Below are 25,996 nucleotides of genomic sequence, written 5' to 3'. Positions count from 1 at the left end.
TTTGAATTCAAAATTACATTTTATTGTATCTTAGTATGGACTAGCATATACCATATACACATTCAATAGCTCACTTATAGTTTATAACTTATTATACACTCACAAACATTGATAAGGGCAGTCATGATATCTCGTAGCATGTTTCATGACTGGTGAAGCTACAGCGCAAGCTCTATATATGTGTGTAATATATAATTATTTTTATTTATTTATGAATGGCTGGGTTCTTTCTCAATTGCCTCATAACGATTCTGACTGCAATTTTGGGATTTTTTTACCATTCACACTGACTTTGCACGATCATCATTTTTCACTTTGTAAGGCTCGATGATGCAAAACATGCTTTGTCATCGACGAAATATTCCATAAATCAGACATTATTATCCGCCAATGTCCTCGTCAAAGAGGACGGGCGTCAAATGTCTTACAGCGCTTGGAAATAATTATACGACGAAACTCTCATTTCGACGAACTGTACGCTTATTTAAATTTATAAACAGAACAAATTTACTAGATCCTCTCCCCTCGCAGTCGTTCATATATAATATAATTTACCAACAATCGTAGAAAATCTAGAAAAAAATCCCATAGAAAACGAATTTAGGTGAAGAATAGATCGATAGAATTTCAACGGATAAAGTCAAATGAGCTTGTATATTTATGCTCGTAACTTCTTTTACGTTCGCAGATACTTTAAGAGAAGCCATACTTTAATAACTTATATGTCTTCAAGTTTTACTAAAATAAAATTAATCTATTGCTTTTTTTCCATAAAATTTGAGTTGACAAACAAAGACTGTAATAATGACGATTTAATATTACATTTTTCTAACGAACGTACAAGTAATGACCACGCAAGGCCAGATTGACAGTACAAGTTGCAGATGTCATTATTAAAATGTGGCTAGACACATTCAGTCAGGGTGGCTTGCGATGGCTGAGTATTAACTTATGTATATATATATACTTTTCTGTATTTATATATTTATATTTATATATGTATGTGTGTACATATATGTATACGTACACACATACACACACATATTCATCTCATTCTTAGCGTAATGACTAGATAAGTTTCAGCCACCCAATATATAACACATCTTGTTTGATCCCATATATTATATTCATACCGCTTTGTGTTGTTTGTCGAATATATGGTTAAAATTTCTATGCCAAAATCCATTGCCTATGTATAACGTATATAGTCACGATTTCTTTTATTTTTAAACTCTGGTGATTCCGGCAAAGATGCTTTTTTCTGCATATTCGTGGATTACTTTAAATATTTGCCCGTAATGAATGAAGGTCTCCACAATGATATATCGGTTCCCCATGATATGCAATATCGTAATATGCTTCGCTACATCCTTCTCGATGAAGTAATGGAATTATCATATATTTATATATATATATTTTTTTTTTGTGACATTTCTCACGCAACTATCCTCACGAGGCTTTCCCCGTCCGCATCGATTTACGGCACCGCCCATCGTGTCTTACTTTCGCTTTTACATCACTAAATATCGTAAACAACGAAAAAATTTTTATATACATGCTTCTTCACCCACGTGCCTCACAGAGAATTGTCCCGTAGGAAATATCGTGTCTATGGCAAATCAGAGATCTGTGAAGGTATTAGTAATCGAAGAGTCGACTTAGATACGGAGAATCCATGTCCGTTGTGTCGACAAAGCAAAGAGAGCAATGCCCATAATACACACAATATTCAACCTTTCAAAATTAACTTCTAGTTTATTTATTATAAAATTAGCATTCCTCGTCGTTTTAAACAAGTTTACGTATGACTGTTTTTACAATACGTATTATGACACTACGTGAACACAAATTTTATGACTCGCACGGGCTGTTTAAAAAAGAAGAGTTCAAGATCTGCAGAGCGTATTCATTATGCGAAAGATGTTTAATTAACATGCCTTGAAAATCTGGTCCTCTTGCGGATAGAAACAATTCTCGGTTTGCACAATGTCGTGAATAATGCTTCTATGCTCGAAAAGATAATTTTCTTCATGTTTATTAGATATCTTTTACATGATATTCAGTAAACGTAATCTCATGAACACTTTTTCTTTAAATGCCCTGTATATCTGAATGATATCAGAAGATAGAGACAACACAAGTTTAACTTTTTGCAAATTAGGGTACGTCGTTCCTTAAATGATCGCACGTTCTCAGACAAAATCTGATTAATCTTTCAGTTCGTTGAAAATAATACTCGGCTGTCCCGTCATCACGCCTCGCTACTTAATGTACTTTGGCATTGAAATTTTATCAGACATCAGGAATCTCAAAGTTTGTTATCGCACATTTCTTGATATTTGAAGCAGAATAGCTCGAAGGTGAGAAATCTTCAGCAAAAATAGATAAAACTTAGATTATTATGGCATATAGTATTTATATAGAAGAGAACATGTTTTTCCTTTTTCTTTTCTAGCAGTACGAGTGTAGAGTTACGTTTCTCTGGAATGAGTAAGTTTTTTTATCTTATTGGGTCACACATAGAAGTGAGTCTCAGTCTGTTATATTTTAGAAGAAACTTTCCATTGACGAAGAGTTACAAGTCAGGAGAAGCTAGATTTCACTTTGTATGCCTATATGCAGTGAAGCCACATTAAGTCGAGTACAATTTACATATTTTACATGTAAGTATTATACATGGTGAGCGAAGACTTACTGCAGTTGATACAGTTAAGGTGCCGTCTATAATTATAAGCCATTTTATACGATCACTTACTAGGATTATCTTTATGAACTAAACCTCTCCGAACAAGCGAGACACAAACGAATTAAGAGAAACTTTACTCTACAAAATTAGATCGATAGAGAGGAGTCGAGACCGATAGAAAGATTTTTAAGCATGCTCCACTAATCTCTCGTGCAAAACGAGATCACTTGAAAATAGCTTCTAAATTGAGATGGGCGCTGCTTCTAATAGTGTGAAAAAATTTCGAGAGACGTGCGTGAAGGCTTCTGATCGATAAGCATTGAAAAAAATTGTCAGTATACTACTTTAACAAGCTCTACGACCATGTGTTTCAAGTTGAAGATTCAATTAGAGTTAAGAATTCGATGAAGATGTTGAATCTGTTAAAATTAGCGGGGAATTGATGAAATATCAAGAGCGGAAGAGAGCTAGAGGATGTAGAGTGCTGAAAGATTTGAAGGCCTCTACTCTAAAGTGCCTAAGTCGAGTGCGATCTTATATCTATAAAATCTAAACTCTTAAATACACAGCCATTTCTCAACATTTATCAATAAGTGATCGGAGAAGCGAACGATTAATGTAACATACTGGGAACATGATTAGACTTTTGCAAGTTTACAGTTTGACTATCATTCGCGAGATACAAAAAAAAATCTCTTTCTCACACACATACATACATACATGCGCGCACGCATACTTTTGCCAAAAGTGCTAACTTTAAGTATTTATTAGAAATTGTGCACTTATAGATATCGCAATATTCGGAGCAAACGGAGAAACGTAAAAAATTTTTTACTTGCCTATTTTTTTCGCGAGTAATAGTCATTTACGAGGTATAATACGAAGGACTTTCAAACGTCGCTCCGATAAATAATATCGCGCGGTGAACGTGCTGCGTTACGACTTCATCCTTGATACAGGCGAGTATTATACGACAGAATAGCGTTGATAAAGCGATATGTAGGCATACATGATGTTGAATCAACATTTTTGTCCACTGACTGATTTCCGTGTATTCGACGACACAGTTTATCTCTTGCCAAAAGTCAGCTTAATTGTATTGCAAAACAGATTAATCTACTCGTTAAAAAAAATGTCTCCCATATATATATATATATATATATACACATATATATATATAGAAAGAGAGATTACGTTACTGTACTCTTCTATATAATTACTATGGCGTTATTTATCACGAGATTTACGCGTCCGAAGTTTACTATGGTAAGATAGTAATTTTAGTACAAATTAATATACTCGGGCGTTGCGCCGCAAGTATTCGCCGGCCTTAAGGATAAAAAAGATTAAATAAACGCTTTAGCTTAAAGTGTCTCCGCGAGAGATAGAGGGAGATCCTTTTTATAAATATTACTACGTCATTAAACTACGTAATATACAGTTCCAGCCTTGCTCCAGCTGTTGGTAAAGAGCTTTGTGCTATTTATAATCATGTGCAACTGCATCATTTGCATCGCCTATCATCTTCCTTAGCGCGAATAATGCGATTCTCTGTAACATCCACTTGTTGTGCACTGAAAATCAATATATATATTTTTTTCTCCTATTGCTTTGTTAGACTCCTAACAAACCGAACGTCTGAGTAATTACGGCAATTCGCACCGTAATTTCTACACCGCTCGGACAACAAATCAGACGCCGCGATGCATTGACATAATGCACCGACCGGCATTGAAACGATACCTCGCGAGATTTCAGGGAACACACGTTATAGAGAATCTCATTGATTAGTACTAGACGAATATCGCTTACAATAATCGATAATCATATAAATTATGCTTGAGTAGATATTTAGTTTCTGCGACGTACCTATGTAGGTCTCGTTTACTAAGCAGGAGCTGGTGAAAGTATCGAATCGTCCCATAAGAATCGAAAACACAAAGCGATCTGCATAGAATAACCTGTACAGTAAAGATAGTAGCGGATAGTATGGTAGTGGATGGTGGATGTATTGTCTGTTCACTACGCATCAGCCAGGCAACTGAACGCTTTTTATATGTACACCGGAGACTCCTGGCCGGTCAACAGCCTAAACATGGACGTGGGCATCGTTTTCATCAAAATCTAGAAAAGAAGGAAAACGTTTCTTTCACCCTCGTACGTAACTGCTTCCCGGTATTGCTCCGTCAAGTAAAAGGAGCGCACGCTAAAAGCGACACACGCTTACGTACCTCTCCCACTGACGTAGCCAGAAGATTAACAATCTTTTCGTGCGGTACAGCAACAACACTCTGATTATTGATTTCAATTATCCTATGGCCCACTCGTACGCCACCCCGCTCGGCGATGCCACCCCTCAATAGACTACATATCACTCCGTTCTGTACACTAAATCCTAACTGATATTTCGTGTCGGGTCTCTTGATTTTCACTTCGACCACAGGCGCGCACGGCACGACAGTTAGCTTGACGACCGTTTGATTCTTCGAGTTCTTTATGTAAGTCTGACACGTGGACAAAGGCAAGCCGACTAACGATACGCCGTTAATCGCTATTATCTGATCGCCAATGTTAAGCTGGCCGCAACGCGCGGCGGCGCCGGCCGGCGCTAAATTTGCTATGACTACGGTTGGCAGCATCGAGCCCCATCCGGACTCAACGATCACAACACCGAGGATCTCCCCCTTCGCTTTCGGTACCACTACCTGCAAGCAGAGAGATCGTTACTCCAATGCAATTACGAAATTTTCTTCAACTCGATCGCGATACGCAGTTCTCCTGGAAACTGGGATGGAATTAATTCAATTTCGGGGATTTGGGAATTCACGAGAAACCGACATCTATCAATAGCTTCGAGCTTCGAGTTGGACAGACCAACGGGGACGCATCTTTCGCGAGCCGTATCATTCCCGGGTTAGCAAATGGAAAGGGTGAAACGCGGTTTCGCATTTCGAGCATTACCTCTTTCTGCATCTCTTTCTTCGCAAACATCTGCAGCTCGTCGCCGAATATCTCCTGCGAATTGAGCACCTCCTGATAATCCATTTCCTTAACGAAGCTATGATCCTCTATCCCATTTGCCTTTAGGAACTCCATGTAAGCTACTTGAAATGCTTGTCCGATACTTTGTGCTATAAATTGAGCCTCCTCACTTTCGAAAACGTGGCATATCATCTTCGGAGTTCGGTTGATTTTCGGCACCTCCTCCATCTCGTGCGGCACAAAACGACGCCGTGCCATCAGCACCACCAGATCGCCGATATCCGCTATGTACGAGATCGTGCGTAACGCGTGATCCATCATGATCTCCTTCAGATCGGTATTGAGTACCATGATCTTCTCCGTCGAGATGAAGAGATCCACCTCCGTGCTTGGCTGAGTGTCACCGTCCGGTGCCTGAATAAGCACAACATCCTTTTTAGATAACTGTTGCATTACCACGGATTTGCGCGATATACATTTCGCAGAATATACGTACCAGCGCCTATATCATAAGGAAGCAGCATGTGTGACAAAGTAGAGATAAACGAGTAATTAATTATAAATATATGTATACGAATGTAATACATATGTATAATATTAATGTTTCAAAACACATACAACGCTTAACTGCTAGTAAAAATAAGTAGATGGTGCACGATAGTGTAAACTGTATATAAAGTTGAGCATAATCATTGACGGCGCTATCACAAACCTGAGAGTTTGAGAGACAAAAGTCGCCTAACTTTGACGCAACATTTAAAGAGACTCGTCGCTACGACTTATGAAGAATGTGCATTGTACGCAGGTAATACACGAGTTTCGTAACTGAAAGGTGCATATTACGGGAAAATTGCTGCTTGGATTTTGTGGCGGGTCTCGAGTAAAATAAAATTCGTTCAAGCCGTAAGATGAAAATGGCCGTAAAGAGGTTTGACCCTCGTCGGTATTACATAATAAATCAATAGGGGGATGAAACGGTCGAACGACTGCTCTTGTACGAGTCAAAGGGCAGTCGCTCGGATTTAACAGCGAAAGGGGGGGGGGGGCAGGGAGAGGTTGTCTGGGGATGAAGGGCAATGAGGGCGGACCTTTATTTTTGTCACAGCCTCCTCCACCATGTGGTTCTTAAGGCGCTTACGCCGTTTACGTCCCCCTTCCTCTTCCACCTCCACCGACCCAAGAAACTGTAGTCTGAAAACGGTTGTGGGCCCCAAGCAGCCACTGATCGGGGCCAGTTTCGGCTGGGCCCCAAGCGCTTGCGACTCGGACTGGCCCCCACCAGAAGCGCTTCCTATAAGTTCTTCGCTCGAGTCGCACTCGTCCTCCTCTAGGCTTCCTTGCGAGGCAATGCTGCAGCGACCATACCCACGCTGCCCCCCATAGTTTAAGAGTGTTGCCTGCATCGGCACTGGCCCATCATCCTTCCGTTATGTACGCGCCAAACAAACAAACAAACAAAGGCTCTGCTAGTCACATTGCCACGCACCACCGACAGAACGAGAGGCAAAAGAGCCAATGTTCATGAGTTCTTGAGTTGCTATACCAAATACGGCTTTACTTTTCTCTTATGCACAGTGTGTCATGCTTGTGTCCTCTATCGTATGCCGGATTCAAGTCATTCACACATATATAAATGCATTAGTCCGGTAGCATACACTTCTGCACACGATGCGACCTTCATTATGCAATTTTGCCTTCGGACAAGCTTACGGTGTCTGGAAGCTGTGCAACGTGCAAGCGTTTATGCTATGTTACAGAATGGTAAAGTCGAGCACACGCGGGTCCGCTGCAATTGTAATTCGAAAATGTATCAATAGCGATGCTGCGCGTTTGGCTGTAAGTCTCTAGATGTTTAGCCAGCAACTCAGAACTCGAAGCACGGTAGGGCTCTGTATCGCGACGAGCAATCGGGTTTCGTTCGATCAGCCAATCTTGCCTAATTTTGTCTCGAAAACGAGCGACGCAAACAAGTACAAGCAATTGACCACGCACAGAGTTATTATTCCTCGTAGCAATAATTTCGACTCAAAGTGTCTTTCCGTAAACAAGTACAGAGAAACTAGGTGCAAAGCGTGAGTAAAGTCCTTTTGTCGGCGCTATTCAAAAGCATGATGTAAGCACGAGTTTTAGTACGGCTTGTTAAAAAGCTACATCAACGTATAACGAAATCGCCAAGAAATTTTAGCAGACTATCAGGAGAGACTCTTCAAAATTCTGGCCTCAAATATTTTCTTATTTACACCGTCTATATCAGAGCACAGCTTAGCAGCCTTGCAATTATCATGCATACACTATTGAACGAATTGATTAATATCACAACTTCTGCTCTTATTGTTAGTGCCATCAATTTAAATAAATTACTTTCACGATGGATGTCTCGATGATGAAAATATAATTTCTATTTTAATTCCTGCAATTAATTTTGCAATCAAAGTATTCTTGCAGCGATAAGAAAAGAATCGCAGTCCTGGTCTACTCAACTATATAAGATCTCACTCCATGCGACAATAAGATATCATAAGAGGAAAATGTTTAGCGATCTATATTCTTAAAAAATCAGATTGAACGAATGTATATAAGCGATTAATTACGCTCAATCTTGTAGGATACTGTCAGAATATCGTAGCGTCACCGCGCTATCAATTCGCTATAATCGGATATCATATCTCTCCGAAGCTTGAAATCATGATAAATATTCTACGAAATTTCTTGCAACTTCCCAGAAATTTGCCTTGAAAGAGTTACAAACAGTTAAAAACAGAGCCGTCTGTTACACCGCACCTAGATTTGTCTCTCGCGATCCCAGTTGTCTTCCTCTCTATGAGCCAGTTGTACAGTAATATGTTGGATATTTTGCACATAATGTAGTTACTGATTGTGAGTAGACCAATATCTCCCGTGAATGACACGGACATTTTGTGCGTAAAACTGATCAAGAGTCTACGGGAAAGCGGATACAGCAAGCGGACAGATATATAAACGAAATATTCGCAAAGAAACAGAAAGAGAGAAAGAAAGTTTGACAGAGACAAATACAGAAATCACATCAAAGTTACACTGAGAAGATGACAGTGTTCGGTGGTCAGGTGGTGGTGGTGGTGGTGGTGTTGGTGATGTGAGGAAGGGGGGCGCTACACTGAAACATTCAGGCCTCTTTGCACAACGGCCAGTTCACAATTATATTTAGATTAATTATCAGATAGAGGTAGACAGAGATCAGCATTTAGATTCCTCTCGAGGGAGAGTTGTCTCAGGCGTTGGCAAAAGGCCGCGTAGAAAAGGAAACCATTGTTGCAGATAGAAAAGAGGTTTATCTCATCTAAATGCTGACGTTTGATTGCTCGTGAGCAGAACCTAAGAGTAGGAGGAAAGAATTTACTGTTTCATCTGCTTAATATTGACAGTTTCCTCGAAAGATTGATCAGTATCGTAAAATTATATGAGAACTGACACAAGGAGAAAGTAACATCGTAGTATCTTGTTATTGGTAAAAATATGGACTATGTAAACGAAAATATAACGGGTACACTATAGACACGATCTGTACTATTTTCTAAGGAGAGTATTTTGGTCAACTATGGTCTATGGTCCTTTTGGCAAACGAGTCGTAAGACACGATTTGGACAGTACTCTTTCCTACAGAAAACTCTCAGGTTTAACTAATCACTTAAGATTCCAGCATTTTAACCATTTGAGGTAAATTAACGGTCTCGAAATGATACAACACTGAAATATTTTATAAAGAGGCGCAAATCCCTTGCGATTACCATAGATATGTTATTTATGTTATCTTACAGCGCATATTTTTCGCGACTGCGTCGAGAGGAAATTTGCAAATTTTAAGGACCCTCAAAAAGTTAAAAACCTTAACATTGAAATACATTATTGCAGATGAGAATATTGCACTGTTGTTCACTACAAATTAAGTAGCAAATTAAAATAGTATAAAGCATTCAGAGCATGCTGCTAATTTCGTTATTATTATCCGCAGTTCGATTCTAACGGTTCCTGAAACGACTTTACACTCTCTAACAGATTTCCTAATGTTTTTGACTTTCGTTTCGACAGTCAGTCGAAAACCCAACGATCGGAACATTTAGCCAATGTGTAAAAAACATATTTGTATTTGATCTATATATAATGTGTCTTCCAAACTCAGTGCTACTGATCTAAACAGAACATAACATATCATGTGGATGCATTATCTATCGAATGTCGCGATATGCTCACTTAATTAGTAGTTACTGCTCTTGAGAACAAACATTCTAGGAAGATAATATACGTGGCTGTTAAGTGATTAACATTGCACTCAATAATTCATACTGTACTCCACGAGCTCTTTTCGATGCTTCGCAAAAATCTTTAGAAAAAGTGCCCTCACATACACGTTCTATTTGTACATGAGATATGTATATATATGTATATATTGTGCTTTTTTATATACACATATCTGTATATAATCTGTATATACACATCTTACGCAATTGACGTATATAATACCAGTTCAAGAGGAATAGTATGTCTCAGTTCTGAGATAAGAATTAAACAAGAAGTGCGTTGCCATATACATATGTACCTTTATTCTGGAAACGGCTTCCTCCGCCTGACACATGCGAGTCGACTTCGTCGGTTGACCTTCGCATACCAATTGCGTAGATCCTAAGTACCTCGCGCGGAACAGGACACCCTCGATTAACACTGATGGATCGTCCAACAGGTCTGAAAGGGGCACAGACACGTACCATTTAGGATCTTTCATCCCATCTTTCCTATGGTGCAGTGTGCCGAGAGCGGCTAAGTGCTTGGTATAGCATTGAGGCAGTTTAACAGATGACACAATAGTATCCAATAACGGATATTGATCCATTTCGTTTGTCTTCAGTTACTGTTAAAATCTTCATATTACAGTGGCCCCAAACTTCGCGCATGGAGTGATTATTTAAAGCTAAAAAAAACAACTATTTCCTTTAGCAAAGTTGCGCGCGACAAATAGTTTTTGCAAGAGAACAGGTTGAAACTAACGAATGAGCGCTCTTATCTGTACGGCGTTCAGGGCCGGCGCGCGCTCTTCAGTCGCTTGTAGATAGTGCTTGAACGTTTTGCGTAGGGTATCGCTTAAAATATGATAAAGTTAACTAAAATAACATCGACTAATAAGAATTCTTCAATGTCGCCAGCGATAATTAACAACAGTGGTTTCTTGACTATACCTGGCATTTTTAACAATACAGAAAATTTATTGCGAAAAATATTACCTCAGCCATGGTTTGAACCTGGACCTACCTACACTCTAGGCGGGCGTCTCACCAATTCGACCACCGAGGATTTTTCGCAATAAATTTTCTGTATCATTAACAATGCCAGGTATAGTCAAGAAAATACTGACGTTAAAATAACATCGCTTTTATTCCTTACGCAATAAATGAATTAAAACAATTCTGATCTGGTTCCATACATACTGCACAATTACGTCTGATAATTAAATAGTATCATCAAACTTAAGCAAGTTTATTAATTAAGGGAGTACATAGAATACTCGAACGTTGGAAAATTAGTCTATTCCGTAACAGTAATTAAAGATAAAGTAAAATATTTGTGACGAAAGAAAGAATTATTATACGACGTAAACTAGAGCAGGTGGTTTGTTTAAATTATTCCCACGTTTCGGCCATCCGGGTTGTGGTCCTTTTCAAGGAAATAATGTACGTATATTAATTAGTCATAGTTATGATATTAAGTCCTACTGTGGCCGTTGCGTCGGACGTGCCTTCCAACATAGTTTCTACGTCTTTTTAACGTCATAACTACGACTAATTAATATATCTACATTATTTCCTTGAAAAGGACCACAACCCGGATGGTCGAAACGCCGGAATTATTTGAACAAACCACCTGCCAATTTAAGTCGTATAATAATTCGTTCTTTCGTTAATTAACTACTGGCGACAACAATATTCCTACTTGTAAAATATTTGAGTTAAGGTATTTCAAGAGTTGATTCTCTCTCTCTGTTTTTTCACAATAAAACTGACGAAAGACTTGTTAATTGTCATACATAACTGTGCAATATTTAAAATAATAGAACGCTCAGTTTAGAAAGCACATTACTATTTAATTTTTTTTTATTTTTAGATGATGCTACGGGATCAATTCCTTTATTCATTTATTATATAAAAAAAATAAAAGCAATATCAATTTAGTTAGCCTTTATCATACTTGAAGCACTACATGTCAAAAGTTCGCGTCGTGAGGAGCGCGTGCCGACCCTGAGTGCCATATAGATAATAGCGCTCATTCGTTCATTTCAACCTACCTTCCTGCAAAAACACTTTTTGTCATCATAGTTAAAAAAACAATGTTTTTTTCAGCATAATCACGCAATAGCATCTTGCACTCCATATCTGCGAATTTTGTGACACCCTGTGTAACGATATAATTTTATAATTAAGTGAAATTATAAAATTGTTGACTTTATAATTTTGTTGTTCTCGCGGCTAGATCAACCAACAGTTTTTTAATATTTCTGTCGTTATTCACATAGAAATTATACCGTAAATTTATTTAATTCACGATACGTATAAGCACGAGACACGATTGTACACGATTTCACAATTGAAATGCACAGTCACATCACATTAAAAGATTATGACACTTATGAGACTCCTCAATACACTGCTTATCAATATAATTCGTGGTCTTATCGAGGAATACAAATAGAGGAACGTAAATATCTGAGATCTTCGAGCGCGCAATCTACAGATGACATATATATGTACATATAATAAATTTAGAAGATACACCTTGATAAAACATATTACGCGTATTAAAGCATTGTTACACATAAACAAGATAGAAACACTGGATTATCAAGAAATACTATAAAAGCGTTAAGTAGTGTCGTGCAGTGAATAATATTAATTTCAATTACTATCAATACAACTATCTTTAATTGCAATAATATGTATACTCTAATTATTAAAGAATACATATTTGCACATATAAAGAATACCTACCATAAAATAATGATTAGAAGCGGATGACGAATTTATTATATACATCCGAGCAAGCAATAAAAAGAGAAATATTATATTATATTAGCATCATAACATTAGTAATACTGTGGTAATTAGAAAATCGTTAGAGAGTATAAGAAAAGCAATGGTATCGATAAAAATGCGACAATACCTTCTTTGTTTCTGCTCTTTTTCTTTCCCTCCTTATCCTGAAAAATAAAGCAGACAATGCACTTTGCATGATAGCGCAGATAAAATTTTGACAAATACGCTCGCAATTAGTCTTGTAAATATCATATATGTAATCACTTAAGCTGTAGGATGTGCTAACCATGCAGCAACTGCCATATAAGAAAGCTAATAAACATTAACATGTCCCTATTTACGTCTAGAAACAACAGTGGTAACAATTATGGTAGTAATAGTAACGGTAGAATAGGCACTAAATGCTATCGCAATTTTATAATCCTCCTCTTTTGCGAAGCAAAACATATAATAGTTGTTTCGTAAAGCGTTATGAAAAAATTACGTTATTCTTAATTAAATATTAATTTTTGGGATGTGAATTTAGAGCCTAAACAAGAAAAAAAATATTACACAATATATAAAGAAAGTTTAAACGGCTTATGTTCACACGTCACATTTTTTTTCTTGTTTCGATCTCTACGTCCTTCCCTTGAAGCACATATAATTACAAATCATCCTAAAGCATCTTCTTATCATTGCACTATTTGTGGATACGGAATAATCTAATATGCGATATTTTGTAAACGTTAACGACGTTTCTGTTATAAATTAAAATAAGCATAATAAGCGGAAGCCATAAAGGAAAACTAAAGCAAGAAGATAAAAAAAAGTACCTTTTCTCTTACAAAACAAAAATCAGCTTAAACATTTTTATCGAATATATATCGTAAGACTGTAACAAAAGTAACATTTTATTTTTCTATTGAAATTATGGAGACTATCGTCATAAAACTTGTATTAAAATTAGAAATAACATTCTGATAATTATCAAACGCCTATGCTATTTGAATTAATAGATGATGTTTGAGCAATTAGGTGACAACGCAAATCATATTTAAGCTGATTAGTACATATCTCGTTTAGCAACAGAAGGATAGTACTGTCATGCACCAACATGTGCTATTTTACCGCAAGCTCACTAGAAATATAAATATCTATGGTCACTATAATAGTAAAACAGATTCCGTGGTAGCATTGAAAGGGCACCTTTTTCACCTTGTTGTTGGATTCCTTGAGGCTCTGAGGGGATGTGGGGGAGTTTTTGACTGGGGTCTTCTGCGGACTCGATGTAGGTTGCGCGGGAGTGGCTACTTCGCACTCGTTAGAAGACGACGATTGTATAACAGACACTACAGGAGGAGGGGAGATCGAGGCAGACGTCGAGGGTATGGGCTCGGAAGGCGCTAGCGTTTCTATCGGGGCGACACTCAAAGTTTTGGGAGGGGTTTGCTTTGGAGTAGCGACTTTCGCATTCATTGGTGGTAACATAGTCCTAGTCTTAGGCTTCCTCCACCCCTGCATAACACCAAGACGATATTAGTAGAACACCGATACCATCGAATCGCACAGAATACAGGAAAATGTAGATTATTCGTATCCTCTTTTTTTCCCCCTGAATTTAAACGCATTAACACCGTCTCAATATTACCTAGTAGGAAGTTGTAAAGAGAGTGTATGTATATGACATATTGTCACAAGTGCTGTAACTTGTTTAGTTTAGCCTAAGTACCCTTTTGTTTAGGAAATAGGATTCGTCGCTATAACAAGTGATTAATAAGAATAATATGGAATACGGCATATTGAGTATCGTGCGTAAGCCCACCTTGTCGTCGTAAAATCCCTGATCGTCCGTTCTCTGTTGTCCGAGCAACCGATCCGTTTCAAGATCGGTGTCCGCCTCCTCCTCGTCCGGACACTCTTCAATTTCCACATCGGCCTCGTCACCTATACGACGCGCATCAGATTCTTCGCTATTGCTTTCCATACAGACTCTCCGCCTGCCATCCATTATACTGCATCTTAGTTAGATGCGTTTACACGCAACACAGAGATATCCCGAAGGGTATCCCAAACGTATAATCAATGTCGTGAAAGGGGGTAAGCACGTTCACAGTGGTAAGCAAGGCAGTACCGAGGCAACATATCGGACAAATTTCAACAATTGGAATACCCTTAGCCGCATGAAACAAAACGTAAAATACCTTGGTATCCATATCGGACTAACGCTCGGCTCCGGCGGTTCTTCCGATGGCGATTTCACAGGTAGAGTTTTAGTCCTTTGCAGGGCCATTCTAATATCTTTGATGGCCGCTTCCACCTCGCCGCAGTTTACGTCCAGGGATACACTTTGGCGGCCCTGCGGCGCCGGTGGCGGCGGCGTGCCCAGTGGATCCAATCCGTCGAGCTGCAGCTCGTTCGTGTCGTACGAATTTTCCTTCTTCGCGATAAACAGATCGGGCGACGTGGTCTTCAACGTGTGTAAAATATCCTTTGTTACATTTAGACTAACGTCCTTCCCGGAGTCATTCTCGTTCGTGCCTAGCATGTCGTTACGAGTTCTCTGTATGATCTCCTTCTCTATCTCGTTTATTTGCCGTTTCATGAGCATCACAGTAGGATTATTGTTGTCAGTATCGCTCGCGTGTCCACTAGACAGTCCGTCCTCCAACACCGGCATGCTAGTGTATATTCTCAGGGAATCCGAATTATTCCCGAGATCGCCGACCGATCCGAGAAGGCCACTTGCTGGCATCAATTCATTATCCATCATCATGAGGGATACCTCGCTGTCCAGGTCGCCGCAATTGCTGTCGCAGTCGGTTGTCTCGGGGCTCAGTGTGAAATTACGCGAGTGTCCCACCTGCAAACCGACCTCGGTCTCGCCAAGATCTTCACTGCTGCCGGTGCCTACTGAGAGATCCAGAAAATTGTTTTCGTGTTCACCTGCCTAAAACAAGCGGGAAAAAGCCAGGTGTAAATATTTACTTCGCAACACCGCGATTAGTGCCTTAAACACGGAAAAGTTTTTCAAGCAACCACGCGGTGCGGCATAGAAGCTGCGTCTATAAATACAGGTTTATATTTAGAATCTGCGTGACTACTAGAAGAGAGATTATCTCCAAACATTGGCAATCAAGTACCTCAGAGTTGTTAAAGGTGCAATGTTTGTATCGCAAGTACTTTTGTATTGTTGCTCAAGTTTACAATACGTAAATAAACACTCGTAATCTTGTGCTGAACTTTAGCTGGCGCGATGAGAAACGAGACCAACGCTCCTCAAGCAAAGGAAAAAAAGGTGATTGTCCAGATAATGTTTCTTGCTTCGTGCACTGTCATGCTCACATTTTGTGGAAATTCGGCCCGTTGCTTCTTAGGAGACTCGTGTACCATAACCTCCTCCGTCGCGGGTGGACCGCTGGCTAATCGCTGACCGACGTACGCGCTTCCACCTTGCCTTCGTAACTCATAATCAAGATCCTTGCGGCAGAATGGAATTTTTCAATCGTTTATAACTCACAAGCTTTCAATTTGTTCTTCGTTACATACATTTTTTGCATGCACACGTGTCCTCTCAAATATCTTTAGATCATTATAGATAGAAGAAAGTTCTCTATTATGAGACGGGCTCCTAATGTAAGGTAGCAGGTTTTCGACATCCAAATTCAATCGCAACGCTTTCTTCGCGACGATTACATCTAATAATGCATTTTCCACTGAACAGATCTCACTCTAAGGGCAATAAATTCATGCCGGAACCAACAAATGTTATCTATTGACTTAGCAAAAAACCCCGCTGTCTCATATTAGGAACATATCTCGTAGCAGGGCACTTTCCTCTACATTTATCTAATCATCAACTCTCGTGTACGTTTATTGCAGATATCTTCGCGACAGAGGAACGTCTTGTAAGCGTCTGTGAATGTTTCGCTGCCTCAGCAAAGGATTTACCTGGAAAGGAAAGGATTCTATATTGTTTTCCTTTTCTTTCGTCGGCGCCGGACACTTGAAGAATTCTTCTAACACTTTCCGCGTCTCGGAAAACTCGTAGAGATAGTCGAAGGTGCTACCACCCGGCGAGACAAGACTGCTTATATTATCAGCAGGCAGAGTCGACGGCTTTAAAGAGTCTTCCTCCTCCTCCTCGGCCTTCGGCGACGGAGATGAAGGATCTATAGGCTGATCTTCGGTTCTAATGTTTTCTATCACAGTCTCGTCTACTACGATTTCTGCAGAGGTATCCTCCTTCTTCAAACACAAGACGGAAAGTGTTAGCGAAACCGCCAAGCCGCTCAATATTATAGTATAGCTAGGTCCACTCCGTCATTTGTTTCGTTTTGCGTTTCGATCCCTTCCGCGCGCCCGACATTCATTTCGTCAAGCCAATGAGAGAAAAGTGTAAGAGCCTGTGCCCACGATGCTAGACCCAAGTTCTAGCTTCGAGAAATCCGTAGCCAATCGACCTGCAGCTATTCCAGAAAAGCTGCAACTTGATTAGCCACACATTTCTCGGGACTAGAACTTGGACCAAGTTCTAGCATCGTGGACACAGGCCTTAACGAAGTTACGGTTACTTTTTTTTTCTTTTTGTTAACTCTAACTTAACTTCGTTACTTTCACTCCATCTGTAACTGTAACGTGAGGTCCGGAATTTACGCATGAACGCCTTTATCGGCGCTTTACAGTTCAGATGCAGATTTGATATGTTTATCCTCACTTCAAGAAAGTAACCGCAAAGTAACGACTCGTTACTTATTGAGCGACTGTAACGCTTACTCTTCAGAATTGGTAACTTGTAACTGTAACTAGTCACAGTTTTAGCAAAAAAAACCCGTAATTGTAACTAGATTCTTTTATAAAGTAACTTTCCCAACTAATTGAGTGAGGCTTATTGTCGCCAGTGGTAGCTTAACACAAGGAAGTTTCTTAAAAAAATTCGACCAAACTGGCATAATATATATTTAAGTCACAACGTTTCGACCTCTTATCAGGTCCTTTTCAAGTACAATCTAATGTTGACTGAACAATTTAATTTTATGCCGAAACAGGATGAGTACATGAGTTTGTGACAGCAAATTCGTATCGTCAAATGTGTCTCGGTAGTCAGTAAAATTTAGTAGCGATGTTAAATATTTTTCTAAGTTTTCGAGCAGCAACCATGCGCTTGCAGATCTCGAATAGAGCTGGTACTCATCCTGTTTCGGCATAAAATTAAATTGTTCAGTCAACATTAGATTGTACTTGAAAAGGACCTGATAAGAGGTCGCAACGTTGTGACTTAAATATATATATTTTATGCCAGTTTGGTCGAATTTTTTTAAGAAACTACCTCGTGCTTAACTTTCCCAACTTTGGAAAAGTTGTATGTGCGATAATGTAGCTTCGACGAGTAACACACGTACACACACCGCTGGATTACTGACCAAAGCAGTGGCGGAATACCGCGCGGCCGGGAGTGCAAAGATCAAAGGGGCCGACAGAGAGTGGACCTACTAGTCGCACTATGATATTATCTCACAAATGGCATCCTCATTACCTCATTGTGATTGGGCGTCGTGGGCAATACTCTTTGCGGGAAACCAGGCCTCGGTGTCATGTACATAGAGGGCGACGACAATAAGCTAGGGAGCTGCGTATTCTCGCGGACACCGTAACGTCTCGGGCTGCCGGAATACTGGGCGATCGGTAGCTCGCCGATGACCCTCGCGACTTTGTGATTGCGCTCCGGTGAAGGAGAGTCCGCCTCGCAGTCGCTCGCCGGTGTAACAACCTGCGGGAGCGAAGAGCGCAGCTGTGGTGAAACACGGCGAGTCACGCGACAAGCGGTGTCGGTGTTGTACCTTGAAAAACTCCGAAGTATTGCGATGATATGCCGTCGTAGGACTAGGGCTGCTCCCGACGCTGGAGCTCGGCGGTTCCGGGGCGACGCGGCCCCGCTGCGAGTCGTCCGCCTCCAGGTCCAGGCTCGCCGTCGTCGTGACCTGGTTCGTGTTGCTCGACGCCAGGTCCGGCCGCAGCCCCTGCCAATTGTCGTCGATGTCGTCGAACACGACAACCTCGCCGTCGCTGACGATCGCCATGCTCCTCGCGGGCGTGTTGTGATTCGACTGATAATCTACGCAGCTCTTGGGCAAGCCATAGTCGAGATCGGTAATACTTTTCGGTACGGTATACTCTACATTATTGCTATTCAGGATTGAATCGTAATTGATGATGCGGCTGCCGCGGTTGCTCCTGGGCGAGTCGTAATCGAGGATGGACTTTGTGGTGGCGTTGCGTCGCACCGAGTGCACCTCCGAGGCGAACACGGTCTCCGTCACCTCTCGATTCGCGCGCTGCTTCCTGGTCTCACCGCACCTGAAAGATCACATGGGTAATTCGGACGGTAAGGCGTAGCGCGCGCGCGCGCGCGCTCTCAAGCTGATCAAACACAGAATTTAATTACCGGTTCCGCAACTCCCATATGGTCTGCGAGCTGGGGGACTTGTTGTTCTTCTTAACAGACAGCTTATTATCAGTCTGAGTGTCCTCGTTATTAATCGAATTCGACGCGGCCAGAAATCGCGACTTTCTAGCCGCCACCTTCCCTCGGCTCTGCGAGAACACCTCTCGGCCGCCGGCGATCTCTATAATTCTGCGGGGCACAATGCAAGAACAAGCGTGTTACATACGCGTGATACAATCCTCACGACCGCCTACCGGATCGTGTGCCGTCGTCCGATTCCCTTCCGTCCCGGGCTTACTCGAGCTCGGCGCGGCCCGGGGCCACTGACGCACGGCCGACGAGGCTGATACTCCGCGGCGGGGCTCGCCCGTTCCCGCGACTTTTCCCATTCGTCCGGTATACCGCGACGCCCGACCCGCAGCCACCTTCGGAACGGACGACTCGTACACCCCGTGGCGGAACGTACCCCGCGCGAGAGCTCATTCCTGTCTGCAGGATCCACGTGGGGGGCGCCGGACGCTCGGCGGGCGTTTTATAAATCCCGAACCGTCAGACCCGACATCGCGCACGTGGGACAGGCGCGAGAAAGAGAGAGACAGAGAGAGAGAGAGAGAGAAGGAGCGCGGCAGTCCCGAAACTCGGCGTCCGTGACAGGCGCGAGTTAACCCCAAAAAGCTTGGCGCGTGGAGTGCCCCGTGGCCCGCGATCGCGTCCAACACGCGGCCGGCCAGGAGGGGGGGAGGGGAGGGAATCGACTCCGGCACGAACTTATCAGTCGCGGGAGCGATACGGGGGCCCCCGGCGGCGCACCACCTAGAATGCTTTATTGAAAAATGTGCTCATCGGGTACGCAGGGTCCGCTGGCGCGCGGGGATCACGGCGAGAGAGAAGGCGTTCACGAGGAAATGTACGTATATGTATGTGTGTGTGTGTGTGTGTGTACGTGCCATACGTGGGAGAAAACGGGCGCGACTTTTGAGCCCCGGTAACTCCCGCGGCGACCATCTGGATGCGCTCCCGTCGCGTCGCGTCGCGTCGCCGTAGAGCGGCCGCCCCCGGCTTCTCTTATCTTCGGTTAGGTCGACGATTTACGGAGCTCGGCAAGCGTCAACGACGGACCGTGACCGGCCGCGGCGCCGAGTCACGGAGGTTCGGGATCTACGCTGGTCTAGAGACATTCCGTTTCGTACGAGCGAATCGAGGCGCTCGAAAACTTCGTCGGCAACGTTAACGTACAATTTGCCAGCTTGCGTGAGTTTTCTTAAACGCGAGTAGTCATTGGCTGCAGAATGGAAGGCTTCTAGGAAAGGAGCGACTTTTCTGTTGAAGGACAAAAATGCATATTACTGGTAAGGATTTGAAAATTGCGTATTCTCGTGGAAAATCGCATCGTTCTTGGACCGTCCGGTCCGAATGTGCTCGCCGAAAAGCGCGGGATTTTTGGATGTTCCTAACCGGCAACGTCGCTGGCGACGGCTCAAGTCAGAGCCGACACGTTCCCGATTTGTAATTGCGTACCTTTATTAGTACTTAAAGATTGTTATAACGCACCGTTAACTGCGTTGTATTCTCACAAAGGCCGCCTTTTGCTTGTTAAAGACATGTACGGTGATGGACAGAATGGTCGCAACACCGTTTTTCAATGAGTTTAGGAACGCGCAGGTGGATTCAGGATTACGTCCCAAAACTTTTTCCGATGGAATGTCTCACTCGACGACCATTCCGAAATCATTTTGAGCGTTTCAGATCTACTTTTCGAGTAAAATTTTCCCCAGAAAATGTGTCGAAACCTGAATCTAAATGCGCGTTCCTAAACTCATTTAAAGTGTTGCAATTATCCTGTCCATCGCTGTGCAAGTGCACGTTCCTAAACTCATTAAAAAGAAAAAGTGTCGCAACCATTCTGTACACGCAGTGATGGACAGAATGGTTGCAACATTTTTTTAAATGAGTTTAGGAACGTGCACTTAGATTCAGGGTTACATATCAAAATTTTCATCTCCGAGGAATATTTTACTCGACGGCCATCCCGAGACCGTCGAGCGTTTCCGATCTATTTCTCGAGTAAACTTTTCCCCAGGGAAAATGTTTCGGAACGTAAACCTGAATCTAAAAGCGCGTTCCTAAACTCATTTAAAAAGTGTTGCAATCATTCTGTCCATCACTGTGCAAATGCACGTTCCTAAACTCATTAAAAAGAAGAAGTGTCGCGACCGTTCTGTAAAGTGTTCGACAGAATGGTTGCAACACTTTTTTTTAATGAGTTTAAGAACGTGCATTTAGATTCACGATCACGTTTCAAAATCCTCTTCTCTGAGAAATATTTTACACGATAGCCATTTCGAAACTATTGTATTTTCAGCGGGTTCGATCTATTTCTCGAGTAAAATTTTCCTCGGAGAAAACGCTTTGGAACGTCCACCTGAATCTAAATGCACGTTCTTAAACTCATAAAAAAAAGTGCTGCAATCATTCTGCCCGTCACTGTACAGTGAGGAACAAAGTGTTTGCAGCACTTTTTTTTAATGAGTTTAAAAACGTGCATTTAGATTCACGGTTACGTTTTAAAATCCTCTTCTCCGAGGAATATTTCACTCGATAGCCATTTCGAAACTATTTTCAGCGTTTCCGATCTACTCCTCGAGTAAAATTCTCCTCGGAGAAAACGTTTCGTAACGTCAACCTGATTCTAAATGCGCGTTCCTAAACTCATGAGAAAAAAGTCCTGCGACCATTCTGTCCATCACTGTACATAACAGTGATTTTTGGTACATTTAGAATGAAGACTAGTTGAACGGCAGTTTGTATGCCGGGTAGCCAGCGAAGTGGGAGTCGCGGGTGGGCTCGGATTAAAAAGTCCGCCGGATATCGGCAACTTCGCCCGGATAGTCAAATCTGTCGGGAGCAGATTTCGAAAGTGTCTGCTAGAAATTTTGTTCGACAGAACGCAAGCGTACGTCGACGGGAGTTTGACGGAACGTCTAACGATAATGCAGCGGCAGATCGACCGTGGAAACTGGGTGGAATTTGCCGTTTCGTAAGCATCTAAATGATGTGTCCCACTTAAGTGTTTACGAAATGACAGACTCCGTTCGGATCCTGCCGACAACCCACATCGGCGGGGCTTCGCCGGCGAAATACGAGTTTAACACGGACACAGACGATACAGGATCTGTCGTAATATCTGAGCAAATCTGCCGGCACTCCGTTATTATACTGCGGGCAGTTTGCTTATTGGGCAGTTAACTCCGCTTCATACGCGGAGGGGGACGGGGGTGGAGAATAGAAACTCGATGCCGCGCGCGTGAAGTTTCGCCGATAATCGACAACTTCACGAGATAATTTGAAATTATCGAGTTATCCGTGCCCGCGTTCGACTGCGCCCGAGCAAATACGGATCGAATGGCAAAAATATCGCAGAATAAAAGGTACTCGCGCGCCTATCTGCGCGCGGATTATCATCGCCGATAAGCGGGCCGCTTCGAGTGCCAATCGATTAGTAATGACAAACCGATAGCGCGCCAGGGATTCCTTGCGCGACGTTTCGTTCACGGGAATATTGAAGTATTTCTTATCAAACTGCGTGCGCCTTCGGAGAAACGAAATTCGAAAAAAAAACATGTGTATTATGCGTCATAAATATTCGACGGTTTTAATCCCTTTCACGTAAAATGTCGAATTTTTTCGATATTTAGTTTGATTATTTGCGGGGATTTTTAAATACGAAAAACAATCAAGACATGAATGAAAACATGAAAGTTTAAAATGGCGAACGCGAGGAATAAAATATTTTCAAATGCTGCTGAAATTGTGTACATACAACGGGCTTTTTGGGGTCGTGGCAAATGCGAAAAAAAAATGGTGGCAAACCATAGAGAATGCCATTTAAAAAGGCAGCTTGCCAATGTGGCGTGAAACGAAATGTCTCTAAATACCAATGTATTGAGATGTTTCCAGCCACAAAATGAAAATTTAATGTAAGTAGAAAAAATATGACGAAACGTATATTCATGAGAGCCGTGTAGCCATGAGACCTAAAAGTTGACGGCCTAATTTGTATCGCAAATATCGCATTGCGTTCTCGCAGGTATCAACTAGGTAAAACTGCTGACTTCCTTTACCATGGAAATGCAAGGAATTGTTGAATATTTCATTCTCATTTTACAAATATCGCTCGAAATTTATAATCATTTAAATAATCGCCAAGCGAAAGTAACACTGCGCGAATCCTTTCACGGTTAATCCGATTAAAATTTCGACTCGTCCCACGCAAATGAATCGTCACGCTCGCAACGGTACCTATCGTAATATTTGTCAATTAGAATTCAAGCGATCCCCTTTAAAGCGATCCCCTGTTCGAGCCTAACGGCTCAACGTTCGCCAGAAGATGCGGGCTTTCATTAAACGCGCCGGGACGTCGAATTTCCACCGTTTAACGAGAAACTGCCGCCGCGAGTCGCGGTGAAGAGCCGCGCGACGTTATCGCCGACGGCGAAGACGTTTCGTTTCGCGAGAAGCCGGGGGGGGGGGGGAGGGAGGGAGAAAGAGGGCGGGAAAAATGTTTGCCGGACGGATTACACTGTCGCGCGGGCATATTGACTTGTTTGCTATAACATCGCGACAGTCCGCGCGACACATTAACGGCAGGCGCGAGGAAGAGAGGCGGCTGATATTTGAGTGACATTTCCGTCCGAGTATATCGTCGGTATTAAGCTTGAAATTAACGCCCCGTTGAATATACATGGACATGGCGCGCGGGAATCGCGCCGCGCCACGTCGGCTCTCTCTCTCTCTCTCTCTCTGTGTGTGTGTCCTGGACTCTGGTTGGAAACCTCTGTAGAAACTGTATCGGCTATCGAAACCGGGCGCTCGTGTCCACCCGTAGATACACAAAGACCGTACGTCAAATGGACTTTCATCGTGACGACAGACACGTTTCATCGCGAGCGAACGCTCGAATTTAACGTCACAATACGACACGTAACACACTTTCGCATGTACACAAGTGTTCGCACACGTTCGGCCTCCATGCCGCCCGTTTATCGATTCCTTGCCGCGCGATTTAACCGTTTAACTCGGTAATTCGAACGCCCCTCAATTAACTTTAATTTCTGTTTCAGCTCGTTTCGTTTTTAAAATATCGGGAGCCGCGTTCTTTAGCGCACTCTTCGTTTCGCGCTATTTTCGCCATTTAATTTTTATTTCAAGTGCCGCACCGAGCGGGTTGATCAATGATGAATAGATTTATTAACGGTGAATAGCGCGCCGTCTGACGATAAGTAGCGAATTTTATTTTGCGACGATTGTATCTTTGTATTTGTCGCACATTAAAATATTGTTGTCTCTGAACAACAATATTGTTAGGGTGCATTGTACACACGGCGTCATTAATGCCTAGCCATCTGAAGTTGCACGCGGATCGAGGTACGTTTGAGAAGCGTGCGACTCTTCGTGCATCATGACCGTGGAAACAGCGAATCAGCATTGCCGGTTTCAATGTCACGATACACGAAGAGTTAGAAAGTCGCACGCTTTTCAAACGTACCTCGATCCGCGTGCAACTTCAGATGGCTAGGCATTAATGACGCCGCGTGTACAAAGCGATACGAACAAAGTACGAGATTCACACATTTGATTAGTCCGCTTTTACAGTCGCGTCCGAGGGGGAAAAAAGCTAGCCAAAATCTTGCACACCAAGGCCCACTAATGCCCAGTGGGCATTACGTTATCTTATTATCTTATTTTATCTTATTTTATCTTTATAATGCCCCAGCAAGGCCTAATGCCCAAAAAATGCCTAGCAATGCCTAGTAATGCCCAGTAATGCCGCAAATCTGTACACCACAATGCCCTTAGCCGTTTCCCCCTCGGTCGCGCCATACTGTAGAGATGCCGAAGAAGCTTCTTGTATTTGTTAAAAGTTGGACCTAAAATCGACCCCGTCTTCTCCCTAAATTTTGGAAAAACGATCTTGTAAACGAATATTATGCGATAGAACTTTCGTCCTCGACCAAAATAGCGGCGGTCCTGTTATACCCGTGTACTTGTAGACCGTTACCTTGCCGTCGGTAATAAATGGAACCGAATCGTCGGTACTTTTGGGAGTTAATTACATTTCCACGGTACGTTAAACGGGTCTCGGTTACCTTGATTCATGGTACTTATAGCTGGGGCCACCCTTGGCCGAGGTCAAAATGTACACGGGGCTTCCCTCGGGTCCGCTGTCGTCCTGCTGCGATTGTCCCTGATGATCGCTGCCCGGCAGGCTACCGTATTGCGGCGCATCCTCGCTGCGCCCGGACGCCGAGGAGGAGCTCGACGAAAGCGGCTTCGTGGCGTGCGGCAGTTGGCCCTCGACCGTGAAACCGGGCACCACGCTCGCCGTCCTACGGGACAGCGAACCTGATTTTTTTCTGCCATTCGCTCGTTTCCTATACCTACGAACGTAACTTGGCACTCTTAACAATTGGCATTCGGTTAGAGGGGGTATAATAAAACAAAGAGACAGAGAAAAGAAACGTTCCCGGACCATCGCTTTATGGCGGGAATCGACATGTTTATCGCTAACTGAGGAGTTCGATGGGACGAGGGTGTAACGCGAGTTTGCCCACACGGAAAGAAAAATGTAGCTGCCGTAGCTAAAACCTGCATGTGGCAACTAAATTTCAGTTTTTAAATATGGACAGCTAATATTTAGCTGTGACGGCTAAACATTTTGCATACTGTGCCTACTAGGTGCGACAGCAAACCATGATTGGCTACGGTAGCGAAGTTTGTTTTTCAGTGTAGTATCCCCGAAAAATTTGGAATTATCTAAATAGCTGGTGGAAAAGATCCACTTTCAAA

At 42.3% G+C, this 25,996-nt stretch overlaps 1 protein-coding gene and 1 long non-coding RNA gene across 2 annotated transcripts; one reads left to right on the top strand and one right to left on the bottom strand.

Moving 5' to 3' along the window:
* Nucleotides 1–25,719, bottom strand: LOC105567025. The gene is made up of 16 exons (XM_012021534.1): nt 25,297–25,719; nt 19,151–19,339; nt 18,546–19,062; nt 18,242–18,475; nt 16,657–16,953; nt 16,051–16,185; nt 14,910–15,655; nt 14,531–14,720; nt 13,915–14,223; nt 12,854–12,890; nt 10,245–10,387; nt 6,757–7,089; nt 6,165–6,170; nt 5,648–6,082; nt 4,918–5,391; nt 1–4,810 (listed from the first exon to the last, which is right to left on the bottom strand). The coding sequence occupies exons 1-16, from the start codon at nt 25,680–25,682 to the stop codon at nt 4,739–4,741; spliced, it is 4,503 nt and encodes a 1,500-aa protein (XP_011876924.1). The 5' UTR covers nt 25,683–25,719; the 3' UTR covers nt 1–4,738.
* LOC105567024 lies at nt 15,577–16,734 on the top strand. The gene is made up of 3 exons (XR_001009323.1): nt 15,577–15,871; nt 15,954–16,003; nt 16,588–16,734. It is a non-coding gene; the product is annotated as an uncharacterized LOC105567024 (long non-coding RNA).
* Nucleotides 25,720–25,996: the final 277 nt, after the last annotated feature.

This window comes from Vollenhovia emeryi, unplaced genomic scaffold (genome assembly GCF_000949405.1).
Source record: "Vollenhovia emeryi isolate VEMERY1.0 unplaced genomic scaffold, V.emery_V1.0 DF939141.1, whole genome shotgun sequence".
NCBI lineage: Eukaryota > Metazoa > Arthropoda > Insecta > Hymenoptera > Formicidae > Vollenhovia > Vollenhovia emeryi.
The sequence above is the reverse complement of the archived record's forward strand: the minus strand, read 5'-3'. Positions and strand labels throughout refer to the sequence as shown.